At 50.1% G+C, this 25023-nt stretch overlaps 1 protein-coding gene across 1 annotated transcript in view; it reads left to right on the plus strand.

Moving 5' to 3' along the window:
* GTF2E2 (general transcription factor IIE subunit 2) overlaps positions 1-13463 on the plus strand; it is a 68786-nt gene extending 55323 nt beyond the window's left edge. The window contains exons 7-8 of the mRNA XM_069104946.1: positions 11146-11261; positions 13037-13463. Coding sequence (XP_068961047.1) covers positions 11146-11261; positions 13037-13156 — 236 coding nt within the window. The 3' untranslated portion in view covers positions 13157-13463. The remainder of the gene's footprint in view (positions 1-11145; positions 11262-13036) is intronic.
* Positions 13464-25023: the final 11560 nt, after the last annotated feature.

Consider the following 25023-nt stretch of genomic DNA (forward strand, 5'->3'; position numbering starts at 1 on the left):
TTGAAGTCCTTAATATGATGAGGAGGAGGAGGGTCTTTGGCAGGGAAGGGAGGGATTGTGCTGTGTTGGTAGAGTGCGCCATTCCCAGATTACACAGTAATGGTTCTCAAGATCCCACTCGTGACTGTGTCTTGTCCCACACAAAGTACTTGGATGATCCGAAGGCAAAAGGATTGTCTGCACTGAGACACCTATAATACACATTCCATCAGGCAGAATATTTTTTTGTTCCTGATACAGAATTTTGAAAAGCAAATCAAATTTTATTAGCAGAAACTTGATATTTCGGGTGTCTAGGTGACGCAGTGAGTGGAGCACCGGCCCTGGAGTCAGAAGGACCCGAGTTCAAATGCGGCCTCAGACACTTAACACAAAAACTAGCCATGTGACCTTGGGCAAGTCACTTTAGCCCCAATTGCCCTCCAAAAAGAAAAAAACCCCAGAACTTTGCTATTTGGTGCCAGTGCAATAACTAGAAAGACAGGCTGCGTCAGACGTAGAGAAGCATCTCCGCGTTGTGCATCGCCCCTCCCTACTCTTCTCCTCCATTCCCTTATTTACAGTGCAGCATTCATCCAGGTATTTAGATAAACAAATGTGTCTTCCTTTCTATATAGCATAGCAAGCATTTCCATTTTTCTTTTTTTTTTTTTTGCTATTTGGAGGGCAGTTGGGGTTAAGTGACTTGCCCAAGGTCACACGGCTAGTAAGTATTAAGTGTCTGAGGCTGGATTTGAACCCAGGTCCTCCTGACTCCAGGGCCGGTGCTCTACTCACTGAGCCACCTAGCCGCCCCTAGCATTTCCATTTTTCACAGAAAGCTTTTATCAGTGCTGTCATTGCCCAGATTTCTCCCCAGAGAACCATATGATGTAACAAAGAATGTTTTGAAGAAAAAGAGAAAAGGAGAAAGATCCCCCCCACTGACGAGTAGGCATGGACAGCATCCAGAGATCTGCCTTCTTGACGCTCTATGTAGAAGCGGGAGGCGCGTGCTTGCTCTTGGTAGCTGCGTCTCCTCTTTGGACCGCTGCGTGGTGGCTGTAGGGCTTGCTCACGGGCAGCACCTTATCTTGGCGCGCTCCCTGCATCTGTCCCTGCTTCTCTGTATCTTCTGCTGTCACGGGGTTCTGTGTGTGAGCCCCTTACCGTGGGCCTTCTCCTTTATGTAAATGTGAAAGTAACTGAGTGGAAGATGGAGGTCACAGGGCACCAGCACACGACTCAGCTGCTCGGCCCGGGCTCGGGAAGCTGGGCAACGTCATCGCCACGGCCTCCCCTTCTGGCATCCGTCCCGGGAGCAGCCAGGCAGGTGTGGGCACCGTCTGACCTGCAGATGGCAGCATCGCCATTCCTATCAGGAGCCTTGGTGGATCAGAAGTGAGCCAGGTCGGGGGAAGCACACGCCGCCTTCAGGGGTCTCCCCTGGGTGCTGAGGAGCCCCACGATGGGCTTTCCTGTCCGGGTGCCAGCCCCTGCAGGGGGGAACATGCCTGGCCTTTAACTTAGGCACCAGTCTTCTCATTTCTCATTCTTAGTGTGGCTCCTTCCAGTTCTTGGCTCTGCTTTGCCATGCCGTCTCTCTAAGAGGTCATACGTTTATATTTTTCAGAAAAATTTTAGTGATAGTCTTTGTTTTAATATCACTTTCACTTAAAAATTTTCCTCCTTCTCCCTCCCTGTCCAGAAAGTCGTTTCTGGTAACAAAGGATGGAAACACTTCAGAGAAGCTAGCCAAGCACACCTTGGCCCTGACAAGTAGCCTCCATGCCTTGGGCAGAGGGCGAGGACGTGTGTCTTCTCTGGGGCCAAGTCGGGTCATTCTGATCCCCTAGCTTTCAGTCTGGGTGTTTTGTGCTTTCCTTTGACCTTGTGGGAGTCATTGTGTGTTTTGCTAGGTCTGCGTAACTTCTCTTTGCACCATGTCCCGGGTCTTCATGTGAGTCTCTGCCCTTTTTTACAGCACAATAATATTCCATTGCAGAATTACAAGAGGATCAGCAAAGAACCTTGAGACAGTTAATAATAGCTTCAGTAAGAGCTCAGCATACAGAGCAAACCAATAAAAAAGTCCATGGCTTTTCTGTACAGCAGTGGCAGAGAGAATGAGTGAGAATGACTTCCCATAAGAATTCTGGGAGTCCGTCCAACAAGGCACACTTAAGACCTGTTTAGAGGGTTACAAAATGCTGAAGAGAAAATGTGTCCCTGCTTGGCCCGTGCCAGTGTGATAAGAATGACCGTGCTGCCCAAATGACTACGTCACAAAGTTAGACAAGAGAAGAAGATTCACTTGGAAGATAAATGGTCTAGGTGACCCAGAAAACAGGTGACATGAAGGGAGAACACTCACAGACGAACCCTCCACCCAGCAGTGACGCTCAGAGGAGCTTGATTGACAGCAGTGAAACAAACCAGAAAAGGGAGACTCGGGAATAATTGTGTCCAATAACCTGATATTGGATGAGCCTCAAAAAGTGTTGTCTGCAGAACTTCTGTGACAAGAATTGCAAGAAAACTGGAAGAGAGTCTGGCAGAAATTGGTTTGACTATTGACTAGCAGCTTCATCCCACGCACCACCATAAACTCAGCATGCATCTCTGACCCGAATCCTGAAGGTCAGACCATAAGAATGTGGAGGGAGCAAGGTCAAGGTGGCCATCACTGCTCGGCCGAGGGGTGAGTCCTTAGCTGAAGGGCAGGAGCATCACCAAAGTTAAAAAGCAGATCGTTTTTATTAAGTGAAATTGGAGAGTTTCTGCATAGACAAAATCACTGCAATCAAGATATAAAGACAATGGGGGAAGATTCTTTGAGATCAGTCGGCTCTGATCAGAGGCTGCTCTCTAGGACACATGGGTAACTAACACAAATGCGTCAAGCCCCAGACCAGCAGCTGAGTGATCAGAGAACACAGACTTCTGTCTAGAGAAGGGGTCCAGATTATTAACAGCCGCATGGTCAGTGAGTGACGTAGGCGTAGAGGGTGGCATGCTCATGCGCTGCCCTTCTGGGAAGCCCTTTAGAACCGGCTAAGGTGGTGACCAAGATGACCTGGATTGCATGGCTGGGCATATCCCCCCACCCCCTCCCACTTAGGTCAGAGACAGAAAGACGGGCCCCATCATCCCCCCCTCCATGTGGCCACAGCAGACCTCTGAGAGTAGCAAAGACCAAGAAGCTAAGGTGATGGGCCCCCAGCCATCCCAGAAAGTCTGTAGGGCTTCGTTAGGAACCATAAGGGCTCTTCAGGCTCACCTTGCTTCCTTTTGACTTGTCAAAGAGGCAGCTCTGTAGATAACCCAGACCGGATCTTATCCAGCACACACGACAAGGCCTCCTGCTGCTGTTGTGGGCAAGACCCAGGTGCCATGTGGCAGAGTCAGAGCTGACAGGCCAGCCAGGCCCACCATGCATGGCAGCTTTGAGGGATCTGCTAGACATCCTCCCACATAGATGAAGGCTTCAAAGGGGCCCCTGACCACATTTTCAGATGGAATGATCAACAGCATTTATTGCGCTGCCCTGGGGAGGGAAGGGGGGCGAGTTCCTGCTCTCAGGAAGCTCACACCCTAACAGGAGGACTGCCTGCCTTGCTGGATGACAAGAAAGTTCTCGGCAGACGGAATCTCCTTCATACGATGTTGAATGGAGACTAAAGTAAAATGCAGCACTTGGCTCTGAATGACCTCGTGTACAGGAGTCCTCTGAAAAAGCCTCCGGAGCTTCACTGTGCTGCCGGCTGGTGTCCAGTCAGCAGCCCTGTTTGCTGCCCTCGTTAGAATCAGCCTGAGGCGTTGTCTTCATTCATCCTGGGGCACCCACTGCACTCTGTGAAGGACTTTGATAAGTGGGAGGGAGTTCCTGAACAGTAGTGACCCAAGAGAGTTCTCAGGGGTCTTCCATGGTCATGCCCAGAGAGGATGCCTAGTCTAGCACTGGGTTTTTTTACCCTTTTGTGTTGTTGGGAACAAGGTCTTGGGGCCCATGGGAGTGAAGAACCCCTACTGTGATTCTAAGGCTCTGCTTTGAAATCAGGACGGTATGAGGAAATTCAAGGGGTTTTGGTGTGTATCTCACACTTAGAAGACAAGAAGGCACGTCATCGAGGCATAAGGAAGCTGTCCTCTGAGAGATCTGGGTCCTCCCAAAGAGATTGAGAACAAAAATTAGGGAGAAAAGCCTGGCGAGGCAGGAACAAGGAAATGAAAGGGCCCTTCTCTGCTTCCAGCAAAGGACAGCTGCTTTCATCCATGTGGCCATTCCCACCCCACAGGCGGATTGTAGCCCCAGCTGCCCACATCTCTTCAGTAGCTGGGGACTGGGCTGGCTTTCCTGTGGCAGACCTACAGTCCACCCCCAGGCCAGGATGGGCTCCTGTTCACTGGTCACCTCCACAGTCTGCGCACACATCTCAGAGCTGGGCTCTAATGAAGGAATTTTGCCGTGGGAACAGCACCACTAAATTTATGGGCCAGAGATCAGTTATTAAGCTCTTACTGTGGGAATAGAAACAAGCAGAGAGAAAGCCCCTGCCCTCCAGGGAAACTCAAAGGCTGGGCTAATAGAGTCAGGGAGGGGGACTGAAGAGTCAGAGCAAGCAAAGGCCAGAGGAGTCGGGTGTGGCTGGGGTGGGCCGGGTGCTTCCTCCAGGAAGATCTCTTATGGCTACGAAAGGGCAAACCTGCTGAGAGTAATATCAGAGTCCATCTAGCCGTCAAGGCAAGAGCTGCCCTCCAGGAGCCTGCAGGTGGGGAGATGAGCAGACCTGCTACCCCAGGGTGGATGGAAAGGTGACTTCAGACCGAGTTCCAGAGGAAGCCGGGGACTCTTACTTAGCAGGCAGACAGAAGGAGGAGAGCGTTCCGGGAGTGGGCAGGCAGTGTCCAGGTATGGAGGGAGCCTTGTGTACAAGGTCAGGATGGGGCTGAAAGCTGTAGTGTGCGTGGAGCGGCAAGGAATGCACTGGAGCAAGGGACTAAGTTGGGAAATGTCAGAAGCCAAACAGGAAGTTGTGTTTATCCTAGTGGGAGGAGGAAACGCCTGGAGTCTGCAGGATGGGGGTGAGGTGATGTGGTCTCTCTGGCAGTTCTGTGGATTGGAGTGGGGAGAGACTGGAGGCGGGGCCCTGTGACCAGTTGGAAGGTCTCTGCCGTCATCCAGAGAGAGACTCAGCAGGATGGAGTGCTGGGTGACCTAGGGCTGGCTCCCGTGGCTGAGTTTGATGTTAGCTCTTCCTTGGAGTTCTAGAAAGCAAAAGGTGCCAGAACACGACACGGCGACCGAGACGACCACGTGCCTTTGCTGAGCTAGTCTGTCTGAGGATTCAGGGTCAGAGACCACGGTGGGGGCCGCTCTTCTCCCCTGCTGCCCTCCTGTCCATCCTTTGGGCCTGGATCATCTCTTCCTCCATCCTCCCACTCTCTCTACCCTGGTCCTTCCTCTTGGCCCATCACACATCTTCATGTGTGTCTTCCCTTTGTCTGCACACATGCCCCATCCCCTCTCCTGGAGGGGAGGCACCCAGCATCGTCTCTCCTTATGTTGCCCTCCAGTTCTTTTCACAATGACAGGGAATTGATAAGTGTCTGAGTGGATTGAGTAAATGTTATTGATTCCTCAAACCCTGGTCTCAGGAACAGTTTTTATGAAGGTCAGTAAGGTGTCCGGTTAACACAGAAGGGACGTTTTGGGTCGTTTAGGCAAGCCTCCGTATCTTCCGTGTTAGACCTCTTGGTGAGAGGTGACCTCTCAAGGTAACACACATGTTATGGAAACAGCCGGAAAGCGCACCCTGGTCTCCTGAGTCCCACAACCCCCCGCAGCCCCTCTGGCTTTCTGTGGCACACGTGCATCTTACAGGGCATGTCGGTCATTGTGGCACACTGTGTTACATGTTTACCCTGTGAGGAACATTGAAGTCCCCAGGCTAAGACAGAATCTGAGCAGTTGGACAGCTTCAAGGCTTCGTGTTCTAGTGGGAAACTCTTAGCTCTCTCTTCAGGTAGATTTCTCTTCTCTTTTACACTCCTGTAGGATACAGAAATGCAGTAGCTTTGGGGGTAAATGACTGTCTCAGGAAGGTTTTCAGAAAAGAAGAAAAAGACGTTTTGGCACATGACCCAACAATGCCCTGTGGTCTTCTTTAAAACAGCCCTTGTCACCTTGGATGCATGGCCAGAAGTTCTTTTCTCTGTGCCCCATGCTGTGCTGGGCCCTGGGCATGCAAAGAAAGGCCAAAATCTGGTCGCCAGCCTCAGAGCTCACAGTCCAGAGGGTCAAAGATGGAAGCATTGTTGGAATGGAAGGTGATCTCAGAGGCAATACCTCGCAGTGGGGGTGGGCGTGGGCCAGGAGAGGCCTGCAGAAGGTGGACTTTGAGCTGGGAGGCAGAGAGGAAAAGGGCGATGGAGCGGAGGAAGGTGGAAAAAGGCTGGAAGATTGGGAAGGGGGCAGGTACTGAAGGGCTTTCAAGGCCAAACTAGATTTTATCGTCTTGGAGGCGTTAGGGAGCCGCTGGGATTTACGAATGAGTGAGCGAAGCAGTTCCTACCACCGCTGTGCCGAGTTCTGTGCTGCGTGCCAGGAGTTCAGAGAGCCAGGCTTGTGGGCCTCACATTCTGATGGGGGAGGTGGCATCCATGGACAGCTCTCCGTGTCCAAGTAGAGGGAGGGCTGCAGCAGGATCGCTGGCAGCTGAGTGTAGACGGCTGGAGTGCAGAGACACATACAGCTGGGAGGCCAGGTCATGAGGGCCTGCTCCAGGACGGACAGGTGTGCAAAAGATGGTGGGAAGATAGAAGCGCTGAGGAGACCAGAGTTGTGACCTAGGCATCAGAAAGATGGCGATACTCCAGAGCTCACCATCTTTAGGATCAAGGAAAGTTGAGTACGTTTTGGACACACTGATTTTAAGATTCCTTTGGGACGTCCAGTTCAAGAAGTCCAAGAGGCGATACAAGCCGAGCTCCAGAAAGAGGTTAGGGCTAGATGTGTAAATTGGGTAGTCGCCCCTGTGGAAATAGAAGAGGAACTGGATACAGTTCTAGCAAAGGGGAACAAGGGGTACTGGAGCTGGTAAGACATAAAGACCCAGAGAGGACGAGTGATCAGCAGGGTGAGAGGCTGCTGATGTGGCCATGAAGAGGTCATTGGTGGCTTTAGAGGAAGCTCCCCAGCTTGTAGACACGCTGAACGTGTCTGTCTCCTGACTGTAAGAAAGCTGGGGGGAAACAAAGCACAATTGTCATTTCTTGTACTCTGGCCACTCTGGGCTCTTCTGATGTATTTAGAACTCAGCCAGCCTCCCTTACCATTTCTTAGGTCTCTGTGTCAGAAGCATAGTCCCCAGCTCTCTGTCCCCCCACCCTGCCCTAGCAAAGGAGCGCAGGGAGATCCCGCTCCCCATCAGTCAGTCAGTACACATTTTTAAAATTTGTTTTTAGTTTGCAACATTCGGTTCCACAAGCTTTTGAGTTTTACATTTACTACTCCTCCCAAGACAGTGGGCAGTCTGATATAGGCTCCCATTAGTCATATTGCAAAGAAGAATTGTAACCAATGGAATGAACCGTGAGAACGAAGAAACAAAAAAAAAAGAGAAGCGAGAGCAAATGGCTTTCTTGGCTCTGCGTTCAGACTCCATGGTTCTTTCTCTGGGTGTGGACGGTGTTTTCCATCCTGCGTCTTGGATCCTTGTGTTGCTGAGAAGAGTCAGTCATCGCACAGTGTGGCTGTTTCTGTGTACAGTGTTCTCCTGGCTCTGCTCTCCTCACTCACATCCATTCATAGAAGTCTTTCCAGGATTCTCTGAAGTCCACCTGCTCCTCATTCCTTATAGCACAGCAGTGTTCCATGACATTCATTCACCACAGCCTGTTTGGCCATTCCCTCGGGACACATTCATTACACATCTGATATGTGCCAAGCACTATGTTAAGTGCCTTCGGCTCCCTCAAAGCTGCTCTAAGTTCCATTACTTATGGGGAAAGGGATGTAATGCACATATCCCAGGGTTTAGAGGCTTTACTTTGTTTTGGGTTTTGCAGAAGCCTGTTGCTTTTACTAAGTATGGAGAAAGCTGTTTGGGGAATGAAAGCATGGGTGTTGGCAGCATAGCCTTTGAAAGTAGACTGCTGCTGGTGTGCTCGGCAGAGTAAGTGTTTCCTTTTAAAAAATTTAAATGTGTTGTTTTCAGGTAACAAAAACACCTCTCACTCCCACCCCCTTCCCTCCCTACCTCCACCTCCCCCAAACAAACACAGAAATCCTTGTAACCAATATGCATCTCCTCGCCATACAAACTCCTGCATTGACCGTGTCTAAATAATACACACATCTCAGCTTACTCCGAGTCTGTCACTGAGTATATTCCATCATGGGTCTTGTAGAATCATGGTTATTGTGTTGGTCAGAGTTCTCTGTCACCTCGTATAAGAGAGAGGAGGGTGGTCAGCTCTAGGTTTGACGCAGTTTGTTTCTGGGCCCCAGCCCCTCTTTTGTCCCCCATCCAGAACCTCATCTTTTATGCCTTTCTTTTTAAGCCTCTCCTCACTGTCTGCTCTTTATGGTCGTTTGTCTTGCTTATGACTAATCACTGTCTTCATCTAGACTCCCTCTTAGTCTCCCTTCTGCCCTTTCCCTCCTGTTTCCCTCTTTAGTGAAATTTATTTCTGTGCCCAACTCTGTGTGTGTGTGTATATGTGATGTGTGTGTGTGGTATGGTGTGTGTATGTGGTATGTATGTGTGTATATATATATATATATATATATATATATATATATATATGTATGTAGTGTGGGGTGTTGTGTGTGGTGTGTGTGTTCTCTCCTTTGAACAATGCAGGTGAAATTCAGGTTTCTGTTGCTTCCTTCCCTATACCCTTTCTTCCTCATCATTTTGTTAGGGTGGCTTACTTGAACACCCAAATTATGTGAGATAATTTCTCCCACTCTTCTCTGCCTCTCCAGGTATTCCTTTCCCTTTTCTTTCCTCTTTTAAAGTCATCAACACATAAAAAGAAAACTCCATTTCCAGGCTCTCTATTGTATTAGATTACTTTAAGACCTCTGATGAAGATAGGGTTCTGAAGGGACACATGAATCATCTCCCCACATTAAAATGTAAATAATTCATCCTTCATTAGTCCCTTGTGATATTTCCTCTTCTGTTTACCTTTTGATTCCTGTGTTTGTATTTCAAAGTTTCTCTGCAGCTTTTGTCTTTTCATCTGGAATGTTTAGAAGCCCTCTATTTGATTAAAGATCCATTTTCCCCCTGTAGGATTGTACTTCGTTTTGCTAGGTAAGTTAATCTTGATTGTAAGTGTTTATCATTTGCCTTCTTAAAGATTGTATGCCGAGCTTTCCATTCCTTGTTAGTAGTGCCCACTGAATCTTGTGTGATTCTGACTATGGCTCCTGGTACTTGAGTTTATTCATTATGGCTGCTGATCGTTTTTTGTTTTTTTGTTTTCACTTAGATGTTCTGAATTTCAGCTGTAATGTTCCTGGGACTTTTCACTTTGGTGTTCCCTTCAGTAGCTAGATGGTGAATGCTTTCTGTTTGCACTTTGCCCACTGCTTCTATGATGTCGGGGAAGTTTTGTTTTATAATTTCTTGAAGTGTGTTGTTGAGACTCTTTGTGTTCATAGCTTTGAAGCTGTCCGACAATTCTTACATTACCTCTCCTTGATTTGTTATGAGATACCTTATGATTCTATTTTTTTAACTTTGTTTTTTATTATTCCTTGCTTTCTCATGGAGTTATTAAATTAGATTTGGTCCATTCTGATTTTCAAGAAGTCTGTTGCTTGGGTGTGTCTTTCTTCCTCTTCTTCCCAGCTGCTGCTTCTCTTTCCACTCCTGTAACTCTCATTTCCTTTCTGTTTTTCTCTTCTCATTTCTTTTCCAGTTGCTCCTTCCGGTGCATTTATTTGATTTCTAAAGTCATTTTTAGGTCTTTTTCTTCTCTTTAACTCTCGCTTCATCTCTTGGTAGAATTGTAGTTGAACTTGTCCCCAAGCTGTGTTTCTCTCTGAAGTTTTGCTTGGAGATGTTTTGGAGTCATTCTCTCCTCTCGTGTTTGTGTCTCAAACGTTCTCATTACCACAGTAGTTCCTTTGGCGGAATTTGTGTGTGTGTGTGTGTTTGCGTATTTTTCCTTCCCTACTCCCCACCTGTGGACTTTACGTTAGGGCCAGACTCTAGACACTTCTGTAGGGAATAGCTAGACTGTACTTGGACCTGTTCTGTGTCTTCTGGCTTCCTGCTCCTGTTCTCCTTGGGTATGAAGTGTGTTGTGCTGTCTTCTAGGATCTCAGGACACTGCGAGCTTTTAGTGTGCTCAAAACAGTCTGATCAGACAAAGTATGACTGCTGCCCTTCTGGTAAGAGTGCTGCAAGGTCCTGACCTGCATCTGCATCTAAGCACTGTTCCTGTGGCCTTGCCCTTGGTGGGCGCTCCAGTGAACTGCTGGGTCAGAGTGGTCGCTGGAGGCTCCCCCTTGGTCAGGGCCTCCCGGCCTCAGAGCCATGCCGCTGCTGCTTGTTGCTTCCGTGCTCAGTGCTTCAGATGTGGCTGAGGGCCCGTTGCTACCCGCGGCCCTTGCTCACCTAGTTGCCAGTCCCCTTTGGTCTGCACCCAGCACTGGGTGGTGAGCAGCAGAACTTTCAGTTACCACCTGTTCCTGCTCCTCGCTCCAGGTCAGGCCCCTTTGGATTCTGTCCAGTCCGTCCATGGTGTGTGGGAAGTCTGCATGTGTGCTCCTGGGTAGATCCCCTCTCCCTCTGCTAACTTGAGCTAGAAAAATGGCTCACCAAGGTTTTTCTCTTGGAGTTCTTGATCAGGATTTAGTCTGGGGTTATTTCAGGAGGGAGGGAAGATCCTGGCTGGACGGCTTCCTTTCCTTCTGCCATCTTGGATGGCTTTCTCCAAGTATTTCCTTTCCAGAGAACCAAGATTTTCATTTTCCTGGCTCTTTTCTATTCAAGTCCCAACTTGGTGCTAGAGGCATGTCAGTGCCTCTGTTTCCTTTCGATTTCAGCCCTGAAGTGAATGATTAAGCCTGAGGCTTGCTTATCAGGGGGACTGGATGCAGGCTGCGGTCCCTGAATTAAAGTGACGCCTACTTTGTTCATGCAGAATTTCAGAAGCTGTGGAGGAGCATCACGGTGGACTCGATGGATGAGGAGAAGATTGAGGAATATCTGAAGCGACAGGGCATTTCTTCTATGCAGGAGTCTGGACCAAAGAAGGTGGTACGTGGCATCCGGCAGTGTTTTAGTAAGCCTGGGCCCGGGGGCCGAGAGCCAGCTCATGGACCCCTCAGGCGTTGTAATGGGTGGGTGAGTGACAGGCTGTCTGTGGCTGCCTGAGGCCTCTCTCTGTCTCACCTCCTTGCCCAGCTTTACCAGGAGTGACACAGGGACTAGATCACAAGTTCATTGAGTTTTCTTCCTTGGTCTCAGATTGTTTCCCAGAATAATGGAGCCAGTTCACATCTCTACCAATCATAGATTAGTAAGCCAGGACGTAAGAGTCCTGTAGCGCCACTGAAAGAATATTCTTTAAAAAAGGGGACCGTTTCAGGGACAGCCCTCCAGCTTTTCAGAAGTGCCAGTCAGCCCACTTCTCCTGCCTTCTTGTTTAGCTTGGGGTCCGAATAATTGTCCATGGGACTGAAAGGTGAACTCACGACCCTTCTCCTAACCTCTTGTTCATTGCCTGTTGACAAGAAAGCCTAGAGGCGGCCAGGTGGCTCAGCGAGTAAGAGCACCGGCTCCAGGGTCAGGATGACCTGTCGATGGAATCCGGGCTCAGATACTTAGCACCACACCCAGAAATAACTGGCCGTGTAACCTTGAGCAAGTCACTTAACCCCGATTGCTTTAAAAAAAAAGAAAACGAGCCCGTGATTCTGCTGAGGAATACACCAGAAAGGAAAACGAACGTGGGGGCTCCCTCAGCAGCAGCAGGCTTTTCCCATCTGGGAATGCAGCATCTGTTTCTCTTTCGCTATTGGCCATATCCATCTCTTGACCCCGAGCGTGTTTTCCAGATCAGTTTCCCCTCACCTCCCCATTCCCACTGTGGTTGGCACACACGTGTGTTGGCCTGACTGGAAGGGCCTTTCTTAATCGGTGCCAGAACGGATCCCAGGTACAACCTGAGCCTGTGTCTCCCGGGGCAGGTCTCTTCACCAGAGTGAGCAGAACCCGGAGTGGAGGGGTCCGTGTCATAACACTAGATTGCATGACTGAGGGAGACATGCTGAGCTCGAGGAGACCCGTCTTCAGCCAAGGAGAAAACCTCCTTGGTGACTCTGACGTGGGAAAGGAGGAGGAAGACTGGCCTGCGTGACTCCCACAGGCACCCAGCCAAGCATGGCAGCCTGTTGGCTTCATTGTGTCTGTCTCACGTGTAGTTCCGTGGCCTAGGAGTCCACAGGAAGAGTAGTCAGGCTGGATTGCAGGGACATGGTACAGTGCTCTCAGGATTCCCAAACGCTGGTTGTAAAAGCCTGCCTCTTGAAAACCAGTGGTCATGCTGGGTTGTGATATGGCCCCCACATGTCCTCCTCGACAATCTCAGAGTCAGGGTCACACCAGAGGCGTTGGGGAGATGTGTGACGGGTGTGGGCAGACTGCCGTATGGTAGGGGTGGTGACATGCCAGAGAAGTGGAGAGTGTGGGCATGGGTGACCGTGAAGGGACCCCCCAAGGAATGGTAGAAAAGAGTCGCCCTGCGGCCACGTGGCTCATGGGAGTGTTTATGAGCGAGAGAGATGTAGACGGGAGGCAGGGAGGCCCTGCCACCCTGCAGTCACACAGACCCATCAAGCCCCGAGGCTGAATTGCCCTTTTCAAAGACTGCCCCTGCTCCTGCTCCAGCCCAGGAGCTTTCTGAGGAAGGCCAAGATCGGGCATAGTGGCCCTCAAGGCTGCAGGGGGCTCCTGAGCAGAGCGCACCCCACCCCCAGCCCAGGGAGCCTGCCTGCTAACGAATGCTACCCCAGTGTCCATTTTCCCTACAGGCTCCCATTCAGCGGAGGAAGAAACCAGTCTCACAGAAGAAGCGAAGGTTCAAGACTCATAATGAGCACTTGGCCGGGGTCTTGAAGGATTATTCTGACATTGCTCCGGGCAAACAGTGAGTGGTTCCCTTCTGCCCGGCTGCATTCACAGAGGGTCTTGACTGAGAATGTTCCAGCTGGTGCTGGCTGGAGGGCGGCCCCTTCTCCCTGACGGGAGAGCCAACCAGGGTGAGGCAGCAGCCTCCTCTGGCCTCACTTCCCTTGGGCTCGCTCACCATGGTCATCATCTGGTGTCGAGCTGGGCTTCTGCTCATGGTTCCGCTTCCCCTTCTGTTATTAGAGCAAGTTTGCCAATAGAATTGAACGCGCTGTGTGTTTACTCTGAGAGAACCTATTTGTAATAAAATCATTGTAGAACCACGTTCAAGGGAGTAGTGAATTCCATTTGTTTTCTTTCTCTGCGGCAGCATTAGTTAAACTCTGGGAGGGGTGCCCTCTTGTGGGGAAATAAAGAACAGGAAATCAGTAGGAAAGCCTGGATCGTCCAGGACGGCGACTGGGAAGGCAATAAAGATAACCTGAAGGCATTACTGAAACACTGGGATCTTTTTCCCAGAGGACATGATTAACAGCTCACTCGGATGTTTCAGGCTTGGGAAGTCATGGCCTGCTGCAGCGTTCCGGAATCCGGAGAACATTGTCCGATCCTCCTTGTGGGTTACAAAGGCACCAGTTTGGTATCTAAAGCAGCATCCATTGGCTGGATGGCAGACACCACCCTTGCACCCAGCTCAGGGCCACCTTCTGCTTTTTGTCTCGACCTTCCTGTTCATATCTCCCTTATCGGTTCGTCTTCGGACTTTCAGTGGCCTTTGTTTCACCATCAGTGGCCATGCTTACAGGTACCATTAACGAAGTTCTGTGGGCAGTGATGCTCTTTGGGATGACTGAAGGGAGGAGCAGGAATTTGGGGCACTTGTGGGAAGGCTTTGGGTTTTCTTGGCCCCTGATTGCACCTCAGGCTGGTGACAGTGTTTGACCAGAAGGATCGCCTGAGCTCGTGTCCCCTCCTGGAGTCTCCAGGTGCAGATTGTTATCAAAAGAGAAAGTGGACACATTCTGGGCGAGTGATACTGTTACTATGAACGCAGAAGAAACTGCAAACTAGACAGAGCCAGGAATTGATCATTCGGGTCTGTATGGGACATTGAGTGAGTTAGCCACACGGTCTGTACGAGCTGTGGCCTGGTGAAGGAGGCTCCCACAGGGTAACTCCCCCCTGCGGCATGCATGAATCACAGGACCACAGTTTTAGAGCCAGGTGCCACCTCCACATCATTGAATCCAACCACCTCGTTTAGCTGAAGGTGCACGAGCTGACAGAGCCGGCACTCAAAGCCAGGTCCTCGAACTCTTGTCTTTACCGTACCATGCTGCCTGTTTTTGGTTCAAAGGTCCAGCTTTTCCAGGGAAGTGGTAGTATTTTGTATTTCTGTACATTTGGAGGGGGGGGGGGTCTATTTTTTTAATTTAATTTTTTAATTGTAAATGTAACAGACATCAAAAACAAAACTGATGAGCGTCTCCATATACAAAGCAGAACACAAAGAGGATTGTCTATGAAGCCTTGAATTGTTGCATTTCATATGCTTTTTAAAAATGCATTTAATAAATTCAACATGTTACTTTCAGAATGGTCTTCCTTGTCTGTTCTTTCTCCTGAGCTTCCTCCCGTTCTCTGTGCCTCTTGGAAAGTGTTTCAGCAGCTCCCCTCTCTTTTTGAGGGAAGAGGGCAGCCTGTCACTATCCTGCCTTACCCCCTCTTCCACCAACTTTTTCCCCCAATTAAAAACAAATATATTCTAGCAAAACCAATCCATGCAATGAGTGTACTCAAATGTGTGTCTTTTGTCCCACTGTGGGGTCTCCCTGAGCCCTCTGGAGATGCAGTCGAACATTGCTTCAGTCAGATTTATTTGTGCCCATTTTTAAAAATCAAAATACCCTTGCAGGTGAGTGACTGTGAAGGCCTCCCCTGCATCCAGTGTGCCCAGCAGGTGGTCATGCAGACAGCAGGAGCCCCTCAGACCTTGGGGCAGCTCTGTCCATCCTGTGCCCAGACGGCGGCCCCCTGTCTTTTGTAAGAAGAGGTGCCAGCTCGACCCCTTGTTTAGAGATGAGGAAGCTAGGCCCAGAGAGGTTGATGGGGACTGCCCCCCATCGCTGAGGCCCTTAAGGCAGAGCTGGACTTTATCCAGGTGTTCCCCAGACCGCTGCTCCCCCCTTCCAGTTATTTCTTGGTCCGCCCCTCGGCCTTTTCCCTTTTCTCTTAAAACCCCCAGCTGCATCTCTGGGTTTGTCACGTGCCTGAGGTGACTTCTTGCTGGGAACTTACTCTTTCTCTCCACGGAGGTGCCCCGTCTCTACCGTTTTGTTCTGTGTCTTTAGTCTCACAGGCACCGTCTTGATTTGCACAGGCTGGGGCCTTCTGAGCCCTGAAACCCAAGCAGGAGCAGTGTGGGGGTGGAATCAGGAAAACAGCCAGGAGGGCCCTTTGGGTGGGCCGATTGAAGGCGCTCGCCCAAGGCCACTTGGGTCCCTGGGGACTCCTGATGCCATCTTTGTCCTGGACCCACCTGCTTCTCCAGGAAGAACTTGTTATCCGGGTCACAAAGGCCTCTCCTGGTCTGTGGTCTATGTACACAGGCATACACGCTGCTGCCGGGTTTTGTGGTTGTGTTTTGGGGATGGGATCACAGATAAGGGCCTCCTTGAGCTCCTCTGGGTGGCGTGCCACATTTGAAGCCCTGCAGCCACTAAAAGGTATCATTGAAGTGTCCCTAATCCTTCCAGCCGTTTCAAGTGTGGTCGACCGGAAAACCGGGCCTGAGCGCGTTTTTTGAACTGGATTAATAATTCATCCCGGCTGTTCCGAGCTTTCAGGGGAGGGAGAATGTGCTTGAGTCTGATGTGTCAGGGCTGCTGTAGCTGTCACTTCCCGTCAGTGCAGCTGAGTAGTGGTGGGGGCACAGGGGAGAGCAAAGCACCCCACACCTGCTGAGGAAGTGCTTTTAAAAGGCTGGCAGGGGGAGCGGGGAGCACCCGCAGCCCATCACTCCCAGCTTTGCTGCTCAGATTCAGGTCACTGGCGTTTACTTCTCGGAGGCCGCTCACCCCAGACTCATGCCCTCAGGGGGGCGAGCTGTGCAGAGAGAGGGCAGAGCCCAGTTCCTGGCTTCTCTTTTTAGCTAGCTGTAGTCATTTTTTAGGCTGGCCAAAGGCCTCCCCTCAGAATGCCAGGGACCCCAGACATTCCTGTGGCTTTGCAGGACGGAGCACTTGAAGGAGACCCCTTTCAGCTTTCCTAAGCCCCCTCGTTCTGAGGAGGCGCCAGCTTTCAGGTCGATGCCTGGCCCACGAGCTCGCAAGAAGTCTTGGCTTAGATTCTTCCTCTTTTTCTCAAAGCAGATGTTGTCATGCGTGGTATTAACGAAAGAAGTCAGGCTCCAAGGACATGGGTCTGGGGGAGATACGTTATTGCATTTGGAGGGGACCAGCAGGGGACGTTGGCGTAAACACTGACCCTGCTGTGCAGGGCGAAGTGCTTGGCTCCAAGGGTGTAAAAACAAAGGTGAAAAGTAATTGTGCTCAGAGAGCGTGCTCTCCCAGTAAGTGAGTGCAGGACAGCGTGGGGGGTGGGGGTGGGGGGAGGCATCCTGCAGGCCGAGGATTCCAGACACAGAAGTGAGGAAGGAGTGACCTCCAGGCATGGAGGAGGGATGATCTCCACAGCTGTTAGCTGAGAAATGGGTGAGTGGAGAGACAACAGGCAGGCAGGGCTTTTAGGCTACTTGCACGCACATACACCCCTAAAATTTTTCAGCTTTCCTTAAACCTGGTCAGACGCTCTCCTGCCATGTGACTCAGGAGGATGTGTGGTCAGGAAGCCTCCTGTAGGAAGCCCATCAGGATTTGGACCAAAGACAGGCTATTGGCCTCAGAATCCCAGGACTTGGAGGGCATGTGGTGAGTTTGGTCCCACACAGAAATCGACGGTCCTTGACTTGGCAGGTGGGTATGTGGCCCTCAAAGAGACATCTGGAGAAGGGGACACCCCTCCCCACACACAACCATGCATCTTTGGGCTGCCTCATTATTCGTTTACCCTTGGATTGAGCCAAATCTTTCTTTGAAGCTGCCCATCCCTGCCCCAGGCCCAGCTGGCAGAGCTAGTCTGACTGCCCTCCACGTGCAGGAGGACCTGGGTCTGGATTTGGCTTCCCTGTGCTCTCAGACAAGACACCATCCCCTTCTTGGGGCTTTACCAAACAAGGGGGCTGATGACCCGACTTCTTGGGTCTCACCTGCCTCTAAATCTGATACGTGGTTGTGATGTCACCTAAGTCCTTGCAGACAGCGATTGTGCTTCCTCCCCCAAAAATACATTCTTATGGCAGTTTTTGTTTGTGCATCACCAAAACGTTTCCCAATATCCTCCCTCCTCTTTGTTCTTTCAGAGATCCACCCCATATACCAGTGAAATCTTTTAAAGAAAGAAAAAGTTAGGAACAAGAGAGAAAAAATGAAACTGATGGACACATGCAGAAAGTTTGAAGACCTGTGTAGTGTTCCACACTTGTGGGCCTCCCGTCTCTGCAGAGGTGTGGCCTGGCATCTTCTGTGTCTTTGGGGAGCCATGCCTATTCTTGGTCCCTTGTGAGGTGAGCTCATTTAAGTGACCAAAGTCATTTGATCAGTTGTAAAGGCTTGGACCAAGGACACAGAAGTCTTAGCCGGGGCTGTGACTTCTTGCCTGTTGCCCTCCCTCCCACCCTGTGCCCCTGGCCACAGCATAGTCCTCTGTCCTGTGGACGCCCATCGGGTACAAAAAGGGAGGCCGTATTTCCTTGAATTCACTACTTTTTTCATAATCCCACAGAATACTGCTTTTCAGTCAGAGAAGCCCCTTGAGAAGCTCTTCATCTGCAGTGTTTCTTCCAAAGTACTGCTTCCAAAGGTTTTCTCAATCCTGCCTTTCTGAGCCACTGGTGAGAAATTAGAGTGACTTTGAGTAGACAAGTCAGAGAATTTCCCCACTGACTTTGGCACGTGGGCTTCCCCAGGAGAAGGGCATTAGGATACGCCAGCCTAACTCTGGCCCCAGTCCTGGGGTAGCTGGATTTGAAAATATGCCAGGCCAAGGAGCAGCATTTTTAAAAGGTGGTAAAAGAGAGGAGGCCATGGAGGGAGCAGCTCCAAAGCAAGAAGCCCTTCCCTTCCCTTCTCTTCCTTCCTTCCTTACTTCTGCCAGGGCATCACCCACCTTCCAGGCACCTGGGAATGCAGCCTCAGACCCATGCCAGCGTCTTCCCTTTCCCTCACGTCTCAGCAGTTGCCCCGTGTTACCAGCTCTCCCTTCGGGCCATCTCTTCCACCTGGCCCTGCCCTCTGCTCCCGTGATGGCCCGGCTCCTGTCACCAGGCCGTAGGCCCCTCACCGAACCCCCTGCCTCCAGTCTGTCTTTTCTTCACACAGCCGGAAAACTGATATTCTCACGGGCATGTCTGACCATGTCCCTCGTTACTCAGTCATTCGTTCGTGTCTGACTCTTCATGACCCCATGGCCCACAGCGCGCCAGGCCCTCCTCTCTCCAAGTCTGTCCACGTTCATGTTTCTTGTTTCCGTGCTGCCATCTCTCCCTCTCGTCCTCTCATCCCCTTCTCCTTTTGCCCCTATCTCCTTTCATCAGGTTCTCTTCCAAGGAGGCCTGTCTTCTCCTTGAGTATCGAAGCTTCACCTTCAGTATTTGGCCTTCCAGTGAAGAGCCTGCATTAACTTTCTTACAAAGTCTTCTCCAGCACCAGTTAGAAAGCATTGATTGTCAGCACTCAGCCTCCCTTATGGTCCAACTCTCAGCCATACGTTGCTATGGAAAAACCGTAGCTTGGACTACATGGACCTTCGTCAGCAAGGTGATGTGTCCGCCTCTTAGTCTGCTGTCCAGAATTGCTCTAGCTTTCCTTCCAAGGAGCCAGCCTCTTCTGTTTCACCATCCGCGGCGATCTTGGAGCCCAAGAATATAAGATCTGACCCTGCTTCTGTTTCTTCTCCCTCTGTGTGCCAGGAAGTGATGGGGCCAGTTGCCAAGACCTTGCCATTTTGTTTTTTTCTTTACATTCTCTTCACTCACCCTCATCAAAAGGCTTCTTAATTCCTCTCCACTTTCTGCCATCAGAGTAGTATTTTCTGCATACCTGAGATTGCTGGTATTTCCCCTGGAAGCCTTAATGCTGGCTTTTGATTCACCCATCCTGTCATCTTATATCCTGTACTCTGCATATAAACGAAATAAGAAGACAGCATGCAGCCTCGTCATCCTCCTTTCCCGTCTTGAGCCCATCAGCTGCTCCCTGTTTGGTCCTCATGGTTGATTCTTGACCCACGTGCGGGTTCTTCAGGAGGCAGGTCCTTGTGGACTCACCCCGTTGTGCTGTGATCAGTCAGAAGCTCTAGCACAGTCAGGGAATCAGAAGGAAGTGTTTTCTGGAGCTCCCTCACTTTCTCCATAATCCAGAGAATGCTGGCTACTTTGGTCTCCAGGTCCTCTGCTCTTCTGGTAATTCTCGGGTCGCATGTTGCCAAAGCCCGGTCTGCAGAATTTTAAGCATCACCATGCTGCTGAGTGGATGACAGATGGGAATGGGCAGAGACCCTGTTTGCAGCCCCTGTGGTTGTCTAGTGTGGGGCGATAGAGGCCTGCGCCAGGGGTCGGCAGTGCCACATGCCAGGGAGGTCATAAAGTTAACATGGGCCTGGTAACTGGATATGGGGGATGGGAGAGGGAGGAGTCGAGTATGGCAGGGCAGCAAGCCCAGGTGATGAAGGACAGCGGGCAGCTCCTCAGAGGGCAGGGTTTGGGGGAAAGATAATGAGTTCCATTTTCAGACATGTGGAGTTGGAGATGCCTGGTCGGCTGCTGTAGATGAGAAACAGGAGGTCTGATGTCTGTGCTCTCTGTGGAGATGTCTTGGAATGGAAAAGCCTAGATTTACTCCTACTGTCTGCTGGCCTTGAAGAGCTGACATTCTGTATGTGTGTGTGGAGGTGAGGGGGGAGGGTTGGCCATGAAGGGCGAGGCTTTGGCTGGGGAGGAGCCTGAGGAATGGTGAGTGGGCCCAGGGCAGTGGTGCCCCGTGGGGCTCCCCAAGCAACAGCAGCCTTGGGATGAATGGATGGCTACCAAGCATGGCTCCAGCCTCCAGCACCCACCTGCCCGGGCCAGTGTGCACAGCCCTTTGCTTTCAGAATTCCAGTGTTGGGAAGATGTCTTCATGTTGTCTTAGGCAACCTTCAGGTCTTCCCGTAAGAAATCAGGTAAGGCCAGCAGAGGCTGCCAGCGATCAGCCCTACTGTTCTGCCTCCTCCTGTCAGGTCTTTCTTATCCCCAGTTTGGGGTATGTGGAGACCCCGGCTGCTCTGGCACTCACCTAAGTTACCTGACCACTCTGTGCCTCACTTTCTCCAACTAAATGAGAATTCTACCTCAGTGGATAGAGTGCTGGGCCTAGAGTCAGAAAGACTTGAGTTCAAATCTGGCTTCAGACACAAGCTGGGTGACCCTGGGCAAGTCACTTGATCCTGTTTGCCTCAGTTTCCTCATCTGTAAAATGAGCTGGAGAAGGAAATGGCAAACCCCTCCAGCATCTTTGTCAAGGAAACCCCAGATGGGTCATGAGGAGCCAGACACGACTGAACAACAGACTGCCTCGTGGGATTGTTATGAGGAAAGCATTTTGTGCATTTTAAAGCACTGTAGGAATAAGAACTGTTATTAGCCATGATAACGATGCTTTAAAGTCGGCAGAGCTCTTCAGGGACGTTACCTCCTTTCTCCCTCCTGTCAGTCCCAGGAGGCAGGTGCTGCTATTGTCCCCTTTTTCACTTGGGGAACCAGGGGCAAACAGGTGAAGGGACCTGCTGAGCGTCCCAGGCCATCTCAGGTTGGACTTGAACCCGCATCCTCCGGACTCTGCACTAAGGGACTGACGTAGGTGTTCTCAAAGCCCCTTCTAGTTATAACATTCTGAGATTTGGTGAAACTGAAATAGAGTTATGGTGGGACCAGAAAAGATGGGTGCTCGTTCAGGTCTGTCCGCACTGCTGACCCCCTGCTTGGAAAGAATCGGCGCCAGGGCCTGGAGGGTATTGTCTGCGTCAGGATAAAGAACCCGGGGGTATCCCCACACTGCCAGGCATAGCCTGAGTAGACGGACAGCTGTGTTACTGGAGGCGTCACAGTGGTGGGAGAGGACCCGGGCAGAAAGTCGATCAGCCTCTGCCCTCTGCCAGGCATGCGCTGAGCGCTGGGAATAGAGATCAAGCCATAAAACCACCCCTCCTCCCAAGGAGCCCCAGTCCAGTGGAAGGTGCCCCTAAAGCTGAGCATGCAGTGCCCTGCTTATCTAAAGAACAACCCTCCAGGATAAGGTGTGAGGATGTTTGGACCCAAGACTTTCTGGAGGGGCTTGGAAGTCCTGCTGTGCCTCCAGGGATCCCAGGTCCCTCTTAGTGCCAGTCTACTCTCAGTAAACGCTCAGTGATTATGAAACATGGCGCAGCACAAGTTCTGATGAATCCGTCTTGCAAGAGAGTCAAATTTAGAGCATGGGGGCTTCATGTGAGAAATGTCACAGGATCAGAAAAGGGGGTGGGCCTAAGGGACGCCCTTTGGGAAAAGAGCCTCCCACGCCAGGAAGACCCCTCACGGAGGCCTGGTGATGCAAGGATGTGGATGCAAATGACCCAGGAGAATGGTGTGAGTGGATGGCCCGCAGCCTGGCCACTCACGGGGAGGTGCAGCTCCTTCAGAAGGGCCATCAGAGCCATTCCAGCTCAGTAGGGACATTACTGATTACAAATAAGTAATACTTTCTTTAATGTAAAAGTAATACTGTTTTTAATGCATGGCCACAGAACTGTGACTTCACTCCGTGGCCCTCTTGGGGCTGTGGGCAGCATGCCACAGCCCTCCCTTCTTGGCCCAGTTTCCTGGTTCCACACAAACCACTTTCCTCCCATCACAGTTGAGGAATCATCTGGGCCCAGACTGACTCTGGCTCTGGCTGTGGGAGGTGTGTGATAAGGTTGGAGAGCATGGGCTACCAGAGCTGGAAGGGGCTTTCCTCAGAGAATCCCTCTAGGGGGTTACCCCCTAAAAGGAGCCTTCCCCGATTGCCCCTCCCTCCCCACTCCCTAGCTTCTAGGGCAGGGTTTCCTTACCTTGTTTGTGCCCTAAACCCCTTGTAAAGTCACTCTGGTGAAGCCAAACAGACCCCTTGTAGACTCTTGTTTTTTAAATGTATAAGATTCAATATATTGAAATAGTTTTTTTTTAAAGTTTAAAGTTCACAGACTCTGGGTTAAGGCCATGAGCTGATGATGGGGAACACATGTAAAGCAGACTTAGCCAGGTGGTCCCTGTGTGAGGATGGGCAGGGCCCCAGGCCACCAGGACTGGCTTGTGTGCTGCTCTCTAAGCAAGCCAAACAGGACCTGATGTGGAAGATTGGCCTTTTCAGGTACACCCACGTGCCCAGAGAGCTTCTGGAATGAGCCTGGAGGTCAGGGCAGACATCACAAGCGATAAGTGCCTGGTTCAAGAGAAAACCTGGCCTAGGTTTTGCAGAGCCTCTGCAGAGACGGTCAGCAAAAACATGACAGGTGTGAAGGCCTTCAAGGCCATCCAGAAAAGGGAAGAGTTTCATGTTGTACATAGATGGGAGCCTCACTTCACAGGACTTGGGTGGGCCTGTGCCAAGGGGGAGCAGGTTGGCCAGACGTGCCAAGGGAGGCATCTCCGCTGGCACTGACTGAGGACCTAGCTGGCAATCCTTTCCCTATTTTATTTACATTTTTTTCACTTAATAACATTTTATTTTTTTTTTCAAATTACATGTAAAGATAGAAACTGAGTTCCAAATTTTTCTCCCTTCCTCTCTTCCCTCCCCCCTCCCAAAGACAGCAAGCAAACTGATACAGGTTATACATATACAATCGTGTTATTTCCACATCAGTCATCTGGTGAAAGAAGAATAAGAACAAAAGGGGAAAACCAGGAGAAAGAAAAACCAAAATATACAGCAGCATTCTTCAGTCTGCCTTCGGATTCCAAGGTTCTTTCTCTGGACGTGGATGGCATTTCCCATCGTGAGTCCTTTGGAAATGTCTTGGGTCATTGTATTGCTGAGAAGAGCTAAGTTATCAGTGTTGATCATCCCGCGGTGTTGCTGTTTCTGTGCACAATGTTCTCCTGGTTCTGTGCACGTCACTCAGCATCAGTTCATATAAGTCTTTCCAGATTTCTCTGAAATCCACCAGCTCATCATTTCTTATAGCACAGCAGTATTCCATTACATTTATCTACCACAACTTGTTCAGCCATTCCCCAATTAATGGACATCCCCTCAAATTGCAATCATTTGCCACCACAAAAAGAGCTGCCATAAATATTTTTGGACATGTGGGTTCTTTTCTCCTTTTTTATGATCTCTTTGGGATATAGATCTAGAAGTGGTATTACTGGGTCAAAGGGTATGCATTTTTATAGCCCTTTGGACATAGTTGCAAATTGCTCTCCAGGATGGTCGGACCAGTTCGCAGCTCCACCAGTAATGCATTAGTGTTACAATTTTCCCATATCTTCAACATTTATCCTTTTCCATTATATTAGCCAATCCAATAAATGTGAGGTGGCACCTGAGAGTTATTTTCATTTGCATTTCTCTAATTTGTAGTGATTCTGAGCATTTTTTTTCATATGACTATAGATTGCTTTAATTTCTTCACTGAAAACTGCCTGTTCATATCCTTTGACCATTTGATTAGTTGGGGAATCCTTTCACTTTCAGAGAGTGGGTATGTTAGGGATGAACCTTTTTTGTCATGGACCCCTGATGAAATCTGAAACTTATGGAGCCTTCTCAGAGTAATGTTTCTTAAATGTGTAAAACAATAAGTGGGGTCACAAAGGAAACCAATTATGTTGAAGTAGTTATCCAATTTTTTTTTTTAAGTTCACAGATGCTAGGTTAGGAACTATGGCCTATGGCAGAAGAGGCAATAGACTCACCAGCTGGGCTGTGTGATCTTGGCGACATTACTTAACTTGCCCCGTCTGCATTTTCTTTTCTGTGAAAAGAGACTGTGAAAAAATCCTTGTACTGCCAGCTGCCAGGTTGTCTTGAAGATCCAGCTGAAGTGATGGGTGGGCTCTAACACAACACAGTGGGGATTCCTACGTGGCCACAGCCTGAAGCAGCTTTCAGGAGCACTGACTCTCCAGCTGTTTTTCCCCTCTTCCTTTTCCATTCTGTTCCCCTCCTGTGCTGACATGTGCCCATTGGCATACCCAATCCTTCCTCAGCATTCAAAGGTTTGCTGATCCATGGTCCACAATGCAGGGTGCCTTGCAGTGTCCTCCTATGGAAAAAGAATGTGCCAAGGCAACTGTTTGACAGCTAGAAGCAAAATTTTATTTCTTTAAAAGTCACAATAGAAAAATACCTTCAGACATCCTGTAAAGAAAGTGTAACAGGCAGGGGGCAACAGCTCCATTTTCCTATTAAGGAAAAAGAACCACAGCTTCCTAAGGAGGCCGGCTTATGACTCATGAGCCATTGATCCAGCCAGGAAGGTCCCAGCAGGTCTTTTCAGAGCCCTGTGACATGTGAGGTGACCTCAGTCTGAGGTTTCCATTTGACACAGGAAGGTACGGTACCATCCACCTCATTGCCCTTCTCTGTTGTGCTTTTTGGGACTTTGGAAACCTTGGGCTTCTTGAACTTATCATTATCCTTACAGTTCCCCACCCTTCCTTCCAGAGATCTGTGCTAGGAGAAAACACAACAAAAAAGTGTGAACACACCTGTGACAAAATGGTGAACATGTTTATTAGGCTCTAAAGTGTCAGACAAGCAGCTCAAACAAA

The sequence above is a fragment of the Petaurus breviceps genome, unplaced genomic scaffold (assembly GCF_028583685.1).
Source record: "Petaurus breviceps papuanus isolate PSGF00001 unplaced genomic scaffold, PetGlider_PUasm1.0 689, whole genome shotgun sequence".
Classification (NCBI taxonomy): Eukaryota; Metazoa; Chordata; class Mammalia; order Diprotodontia; family Petauridae; genus Petaurus; species Petaurus breviceps.